The sequence below is a fragment of the Quercus suber genome, unplaced genomic scaffold (assembly GCF_002906115.3).
Source record: "Quercus suber isolate HL8 unplaced genomic scaffold, Cork oak 2.0 scaffold_530, whole genome shotgun sequence".
NCBI classification, from domain to species: Eukaryota; Viridiplantae; Streptophyta; class Magnoliopsida; order Fagales; family Fagaceae; genus Quercus; species Quercus suber.
The window spans coordinates 359,256-368,544 of NW_027069979.1; the positions used below are offsets into that span (position 1 = coordinate 359,256).

Consider the following 9,289-nt stretch of genomic DNA (forward strand, 5'->3'; position numbering starts at 1 on the left):
AAGAAAAAAAAAATGTACCTTTCATATGCCTATGTGGAGATGCTTAAGGACACGCTCATTCAAGAGACTAGGATAAAATCCCACCACGTAGAAAATCGCAAAATGTACGAAGGCACCTGACCTTCCTGAGGGCACAATCGTAATTTAATATAGTTTGGTCCAAATGATATGCACAGCTGGCAGTTTGTATATGCCTAAAGTCTAAACAAAGACCCACTACTAGTGACTTGGTTTGGTTTGCTCTGACACGTTCTTAGCTGTAAATCTCAGAGTTAGAGAGTTTGAAAGAGACAATAAAGAGTTTGAAGGAGACAGAGTCATCAAACTAGGACAGTTTCCAATATTGTTCATATTTTTGTTGTTGTTTTTGTTTTGGAATTTTATTAGATTTCTGGGTTTGGAAGATTTTTGGGAATGACAACATTTGCAGGGACTACCCAAAAGTGCAAGGCATGTGAGAAAACTGTGTACTTGGTCGATCAGCTTACTGCTGATAGCAAGGTCTACCACAAGGCTTGCTTCAGATGTCACCACTGTAAGGGTACCCTTAAGGTAATAACCATAAAGATAGAGTCTTTTGAACATTGGGACACATGGGGTACACTTCTTTGACATTGAAGTTTCATGGTTTTTATAGTGCTCTTTGGCTTTTTCTATTTGATTTTATATGTATGTACACATGCAAGCCTTTGTTTTGTCACTTCTGTACTTGGTTCTGGATCTTCTTATATCTGGGCTTTGTTTAAGGATTATGATCATGAAGACATGAACTTATATGGAGTACTTGAAAATATTTTATTATGTTCATGCATCTTGATGATTATTGTTCTGATTGTGAATATTAATGATGATTGCTATATTTAGTTCTCTATTTACAATCCTAACTTTATTCATGATTTCACTTGTTAAGAAGTTGGCTAGTTCTGTGTTGCATAAATAAATATTAATGATGATTGCTATATTTAGTTCTCTATTTACAATCCTAACTTTATTCATGATTTCACTTGTTAAGAAGTTGGCTAGTTCTGTGTTGCATAAATGGGTTCAATTGGACTATATTTTGATATAAAATTTGGATCAAATAAGATTTACTATATTTTGAATGGTCAAGGAATTATAAGCGGTAAAGTAGGTTTGAATTTGTTCTTTGAAAATTTGAATGTAATTCAGAAATAAATCAAAATTTAGAGAATTTATTCAGAATGTTAATAAGTAGAAGCCCCCAGGAAACCATGCTTTAAATGGAAGTGTCAATTTAAATTATTTAGCTCTATTTTCATCTATAGAGAATCAAACATGAACGAGGTATTAAATTTATGAGCCTAAGATGACTGCCTCAATGAATGACTGCAGTTTTTTTTTATGAATGATAATTCATTACTCAGAGAGTCAGAAACAAAACCAGTAAAGCACACTGCTTATGCATCAAACCAGAATACAACACAAGCCATAACCAGAAAAATACAACATGAAAAGGACCACAACTTGGATAAGACAACAACCAGAGATTAACTAAGCAACACCAGACCAGATCATAGATCAAGCACAAAAAACGGATTCTCCAAGTGCTACAAAGGGTCCTGTTTTGGATGGTGTTTTTCACATTCTACACCAAGATAATCTGCCTAACATAAAAAATAACTCTTCGAATCACTTGTTCTTCAGTGCAATAATGACTCAACCACAATCTCTTAGCACTTCCAAATAGCTGAAATTAAAGACAAAATGAATGGAATAAAGATTAAACTCACTGTCAATCTGACAGTAGATTTATCTGCCACATAGATACATTGTTCAAGTATTACTCCAATTTCATGACATTAATTAATTGCTCATTCTTGAAGTGCTTGAATCTTGGGGTCAATTCTTGGCTTGTTCAGCAATAAAGAGGAATCATGTAAAACTTTTGTAGCTTATTACAATGATTAATAGAATTTCAAATTTCATATTTCTGCAGTATCTCATTTTTTTAGATCAAGTGTGACATCTCTTTTAACTAGCCAACAGATGATGCTCAATATATACTTGTTTCTCCTTTCAACGCTTTCTAGAAAGATGGAGAATTTGTCTGAAAATTTAGTATGGGTATTAGAGAAATATTTTGAAAATGTTTGTCTGGTTTGTTTTTGAATATTTGGGTTGTTTGATATTTATGTAGGTTGCTTGATGATTCTAAATGTCATTTGGTTTTGTTTTTTTTTTTTTTTTTAAATTATTTGTTTGTTTTATTTTTGCACCGAATTAACCGCATTGCACTGCTATGGTCAACCGAACCTGGTGAAGACTAATTCCTACCCTTCACATGTGAGGTGCAACCAAGCATAAGGGGAAACCGCACCCTATAGGTGTGGTGCAAAATCTCCCCCCATAACTGGCCACACCACACCGTGTATAGGCCTAATACTGTGCATGATGTTTCAAAATGTGGTTTTGTAATAGGCAGCTAGATAACCACATTAAAGTAGTTTCACACCTTAGATTCCTCAACTACGCAGAAAGAGTAACCTTAAATCCTCAATCTCTTCATCTCTTGTTATCTTGAAATCACTCATATCCATCACCTATATATGAAAGAAATGATGGAATGTTTGAATAGAAACGAAACCAAATGAACTCTAAACAAATTTTTTTGATAGGTAAAAATAATTTTATTGAGCAAAACTAATTTGTGAAAAAAGTCAAGAAGTAGCCTAAAGAATTACAAATGGAAAACTATCCACACATGGATAGAATCTATAAAAGAATGAATAGAGTTATAAACTCTAAAATTGAAACTCCAAACAATAAACTATTTTAATTTTTTATGATGTTCAAAATTGTTCATTAATGGTACACATAAAAAAGGAATATGTAATGACCTAAGAAAAAATGCTAGCCACATCTGCGCTATACCTCAAAAAGACTAGTCACAATTGAGGCTCCTTATAACTGTTAATAAAGCCCAATTTAATCAAATTAGGGCATCACAATTTCCCCCACTTAAATCCCTAACGTCCTCATTAGGACCCACTTTGTGGGGTAATGTCTCTAAACCCAAAAGGGATACCGGGCCATCTCTGATACCACAAGGGATACTAGGCCAGCTTTGATACCATATGTAACGACTCAAAAAAAAACACTAGCCACATCTACACTATACCTCAAAAGGGCTAGTCACAATTGAGACTCTTTGTAGTTATTAATAAAGTCCAGTTTAACCCAGTATATGTCTAATGTGGGACTCATCACACACCCACACACAACACACAAACAATCAAATTAGGACATCACAGATTATCATTTTTATTCAAATTATAAACAACAATGATTTCAAACATGCAGAGTGCAAATAAGAAGATATCTTAAGGATTTTACAAGAAGTTGAAGCAACCTTGATACCAAGAATAAGTAGGACACAAAATTCTGTTCAAAAACATCAATTTTTTTAGGAGTTAAGTTATGTTGCTCCAATTTCTAGGCCTTATGGATTGAATCAAATAAGGTGTATAATTGCTGCAACATAATTAATCCAATCAAGGGTTCTGTAAATGAAAATTTAAATCAATGAAGTCTTAGAAAAATGACAATAGCATCATCACCTCAAACTAGAGATTATTAGGATGAGGAATTGTGCAAAATTAAAACAAAATCAAACCATTCAACAATCCGTTCAAGATCAAGCAATTGTTACAATTATTAATAAAGTATTGTGATAGGAATCCCAAATTATGTCATATGCTTTGTAATCTCCTCATAGTTATTGTAATCCCTTTAGTTAGTTAATTAGCTATTTGAGTACACGTAACTCATTCAATACATGACTTTATTTATAAAGTACATGTTCAATTAACTAGTAAATTATTTTGAGTTATGTGAGCCAATGAAATTAGAGCTAATCTCCCATAAATATATAATTATAATTCAATATTAGATATCATTGAAAAATAAACTAATTACTTAGTGCATCTCTCTCTTTCTCTATGAAATGTGACTACTTTGAATTAAATCAATTCTCCTACAATTTATATTCATCCTTATCTAGAATCACTGGGTTCCTAACACAATGTGTGAAGGATCAAAGAAAGAAGTAATCTTGAAATCCCACCTCGCTTGAAAATGCATATAAAAATATGTTTATAAGTAGCGATCTCTAATCAATGTGTTGAGGCATGAAAATAAAAAAGGAAAGGGAAAAACTCAAACTAATAGTCGTTGTCATAATATAAAAAGGTGGCAGTACCTCCAAATAGTGAACTCAATAACAGACAAAAGGTGGCAGTGGCACCCGCCCCTACCAACTTCCAAATAGTGAGCTCAATAACGGTGAAGTACTCAATAACAGAAGGTGGCAGTGGAGTACCTCAGCAATGAATCCGCAGAGTGAAAATAAAAAACAACATAATCACTGAAGTACAAACCCGCACCCACTCAATAACAGACAGTCGTTGTCATAATATAAAAAGGTGGCAGCAGTCTTCAAATACCAAGGGCCAAAAACATGCCACATTAATTAAAATGTTTACACACACTTAACTGGAGTTAAAACACTTAAACTAGAAACATGCCACATCAATTAAAATGTTAACACACACTTAATTGGGGTTAAAACACTTAAACTAGAGGGTTGTTTAACTCAACTGAACAAAAAAAACCTTTTAGGAGGGAAACAAAGGTTGAGGTATATCCGTGCACGTTCTACGGGAAAACAAAAAAAAAAAAACTTTTTAGGAGGGAAAAGTGAAACAGAGGTATATCCCACGTTCAAAACTTCACAGATTTTAACCAAAAAAAAAAAAAAGCTTCGCAGAAGGTTTAGAGAACAAGTTCACTCACCCATCTCTGTTTCTATCTTGCCAAAACAGAGGTATATCCGTAAAACTTGTTTATGCTTATCTTATTTGATGTTTGATCATTTTCCTGTATTTATATTGTTGTTTTGGTGAGTTTATATTGTTGTTTTGGTGGCTGGATGCAAGTTAGAGTCTATCTGAATTTTTATTTTTAATTTTTTGAGATAAAGATTGAATCCTTATAATGGCTGGATAATTCTTGGAGTCAATCTCATTTTTCTGCATTTATATTGTTGTCTTAGTGAGTTTATATTGTTGTTTTGATGGCTGGATGCAAGTTAGAGTCTATTTGAACTTTTATTTTTAATTTTTTGAGATAAAGATTGAATCTTTATAATGGCTGGATGATTCTTGGAGTATCTTTTTTATTTTTTTGAGATAAAGATTGAATTTTTTTTTTTTAAAGATAAAGATTGAATCTTTATTAGTATATGGCCTATTTGATTGACTGGTCTATCCACGCCAATGGTCCCTGTTCTGCCTGGTCTATTTCCCATTTGATTGTTGACATTCAAGACTTGGCTATGTCTTTTGTTTCTTGCAATTTTAGTTGGATTAGTAGATGTTGTAACTCTACTGCTCATTCAACAGCCAAATTTTCCCTTGCTTCCAATGACTCTTTCATTTTTACTCTGGCTACTCTTTCATTTTTACTCTGTCTCATTTTTTTACATCATCTCTATTTTGAAAACAAATGATAGGTGAAAGTTATAATAAATTTATGGTCAATTTTTTCTAAGGATAATAATGGGAATACGTGTTCCTTCTAATGTGCCCATGGAATCTACCCCATTTAAAGGGATGGAGTTTGAAGCAGATGAGATTGCATATGATTTTTATAATGAATATGGTAGAGAGGCAGGTTTTAGTATTAGAAAAGAGTATGTAAATAAATGTAAAAAGAATGGAGTGGTTACTTCAAGGAGATTTGTGTGTGCGAAGGAGGGAGTTCGAGGCAAAGACAAGAGAGATCAGAATATAAAGAATCCACGAGCAGAAACAAGATGTGGTTGTAAAGCAAGTTTGGTTATTGTACTTAATCGAGATAGTAAAAAATATGTAGTGAGTGATTTTATTGCTGAGCATAACCACTATCTCCACCTCCCATCAACTGTGCACATGATGCCATCACAACGGAAAGTGGCTACAACTCATGCTATGGATTAAGATTAAAACAATCTTATGAGCTTCTTAGTAAGCAAGTTGGTGGATATAATAATCTTGGTTTTACCAAGCAAGATCATAAAAACTATTTACACACTAAGCAACAGAGAGACATGGAGCATGGGGAAGTTGCTAGCTTAGGAAGATATTTTAGTCGTCAACTTAAGGAAAATCCTTCATATTATTTCACTAGGACTGTGAAGAGTTGATTACTAATATCTTTTGGGCCAATGCAAGAATGATCATTGATTATAGCCACTTCGGTGATGTAATAACGTTTGATACAACGTATAGTACAAATGGAGATGCAAGGCCACTTGGAGTATTTTTGGGTCTCAATCACCATAGAGAAACTGTTGTATTTGGAGGTGCACTTTTATATGATGAAACAATTGAATCTTTTGTATGGTTATTTGAGACATTCTTAGAAGCAATGTCTGAAAAGAAGCCAATCACTATTTTCACAGATCAAGATGCAGCAATGGCAGTTGCAATAAAAGTAGTCATGCCTAAGACATATCATGCATTGTGTAGTTGGCATATGTGGCAGAATACTGAGAAACGCTTGGATCATTTACTAAAAAATGAGCCTCAATTTAACGATGATTTCTTAGCATGTATCTATGAGTATGATGGTGAAGATGAGTTTCTTATAGCTTGGAATGAAATGCTGGATAAGTATGATATTTGTGAAAATAAATGGCTAATTGATATTTTTAAATTGAAGGAAAAATGGGCCCAGGCATATGTTAAGAGAACTTTCACTGCAGGAATGAAGACAACCCAGCTTAGTGAGAGTTTCAATGCTGACTTGAAGGATTGCTTGCGTACTGATCTCGATATAGTAGAGTTTTTCACTCACTTTGAAAGAGTTGTCAATCAAAAGTGGGATACGGAGTTAGAAGCAGAATACAACTCTAGACATAAATTTCCACGATTGAAGCTCAAAAGTTCTCCTATGCTTAACCAAGTAGCAACAGTGTACACGCCTACGTTGTTTGATTTATTTCAGATAGAAGTTAAAGAGGTAATGACACTTTCCATCCTATAACACAATGTGAGTCAAACACATAGTTATGTGGTTGAAGTTTTCAATCAATATGGAAAATATGAAGTCATGTGGAATCCATTAGATGAGACTCTATCTTGTAGTTGCAGAAAGTTTGAGTCATTTGGTATTTTATGTAGGCATGGTTTGAAAGTTCTTGATGTATTGGATATCAAGTTGATTCTTAATAGATATATCATGAAGAGGTGGAGAAGAGATGCAAAAAATGGAAGCAGAAACAATTGCACAACACATAACATTAAGCCGGATACTCGACTGGAATATGTAGATCGGTATCGAGATTTATGTCCAAAATATATTCAATTAGTGAATGAGGCATGTGAAACTAAAGAAGGCCATAATATTCTAAGCTTAGCAATTGCAAATTTGAAAAAAAAAAAAACTTTGTGACCTTAGGAATTGCAAAGCTAATGTAGAAGAAGACATCATTAGGCCTTCCACCGATTTTGTAGACAAAGAAGATTAATTATGTGCTTCGATTACGATTGTACCAAAAGGGATAAAGAAAAGGGAGATCTATCGTAATAAAAAGCGTAGGGCAAAATCATGGATAGAAAAGATGTTGAAACCAAAGAAAGACACATCAAAGAAGCAAACAAAAGAAAAGAAAAGTGCAGGAGGTAATCTTTTAAATTATCCTTATTTTCACCATTCTATTTTATTTTTACATATTAACATAGTATACTATTATTGTTGCTAAACTAGTACAATTTTTACAGGAAATATATGCACATGATGTCATGGCACAAAAGAAAACTGAGGATATCTCTTCTAGAAATATTACTAGTTTTACACAACTTTTAATGGTAAAGATATTTACAATTATATATTTTACTTTGATATTAATAATAGTCTAAATGCATGATTTGATAATTTTAATGCTAAGCTTGTGATATGTGTAATGTGTAATTGGTTTTTTTGTAGTTGGCTTCTACAAGTTCTCCATCACATCAGGGAGGCTCATCAACAAGTGTTGCATTTGCATCACATTTAGAGAGTATATCAAGTGTTGTAGGCTCCAACGACAAAATTAATGATGCAAGAGGTCTCTTGACTCAAGGAAGTGTTGCAAGTGGAGGTCCCTTGACTCAAGAAAGTGTTACAGAGTGGATGGAATGAGATGGTTCATAAAGTCAAGCCATTTTTCTAGTTTAGGATCATGTTTTATAATCTATGACACATGTTGAGATTAAGTACTCTTGTTTTGTAATTTTCCTAGTTTAGGACTAGAGTTTTGATGGTCCAAAACTTAGTCACATTTGGTCACATTCAAATGTTCAAACTTAGTCACATTTGTGACCAAGTGTTCTAGTTTTGTAATTTTCTTACTTTAAGATTAAAGTTATGATGATCCATAAATTTCCTCTTGTTACCAACTAACAGTGATCTGCATGTCTGATGTATTTCTGCATGGTGTTAATTTTTGCATAATTATTTGTTGTTGCATAAATTTTTATGTTTTTCTGCATAATTACTGTTTCTGCAGATTGTAATTTCTACATAATTACTATTTCTGTTTCTGCATAATTGCTGTTTCTGCATAATTACTATTTTTGCATAATTACTGTTTGTGTTTCTGCATAATTACTTTTTGTGTTTCTGCATAGTTGTTGTTTCTACATAGTTGTTAGTTTCATGTCATTCATGTAGAACAAAGCCTCATTTGCAGATATGCCAATAGTTGCAAAACAGAAAATACCAATACCAAATTAGTTAGTTCGATGCCATTAGTGTGTGTGTATTGTTCTCTGCCATTAGTGTGTGTGTATTGTTCTCTATTGAAATGAGTAGAATCCATGTGGATTTTGCTGCTCTTTGTGCCCTTTTAAAGCTTAATTATTTGTGTTTCTGCATAGTTGTTTTCTGTGTACATTGCTCACAGTTAATCACTTTCTTTTAATCACTTTCTACATAGTTAATCACTTTCTACATAATTAATCACTTTCTGCACAGTTAATCACTTTCTGCATTGTTGTTTTCTGTGTACATTGCTCACAGTTAATCACTTTCTTTTACATTGCTCACCTAATCTGTGTACTTGGGTTGCACCCCTATGAGTTACTTGGCATTACAATCAAAATTCAATCCAATAGAGTAGACAATAAGAGAATTTAATAATAAAAAATGAAAAAATTTTATTAAAATGTACACTTTGATCACATAACAAGAATTCCATTGAAATAAACACTTTGATTATAATAACATGAAACTTCTACAATTGGTTTGC

At 33.0% G+C, this 9,289-nt stretch overlaps 1 protein-coding gene across 1 annotated transcript; it reads left to right on the top strand.

Moving 5' to 3' along the window:
- Positions 1-5,576: 5,576 nt before the first annotated feature.
- Positions 5,577-5,996, top strand: LOC112009380 (protein FAR1-RELATED SEQUENCE 5-like). Its single transcript, XM_024041716.1, has one exon. It carries the CDS (start codon positions 5,577-5,579, stop codon positions 5,994-5,996), a length of 420 nt encoding a protein of 139 aa, XP_023897484.1.
- The last annotated feature ends 3,293 nt before the right edge of the window (positions 5,997-9,289 follow it).

Excerpts from the sequence above, each read along its gene's own strand:
- LOC112009380 (XM_024041716.1), top strand. The coding sequence starts at position 5,577 with ATGGGAATACGTGTTCCTTCTAATGTGCCCATGGAATCTACCCCATTT.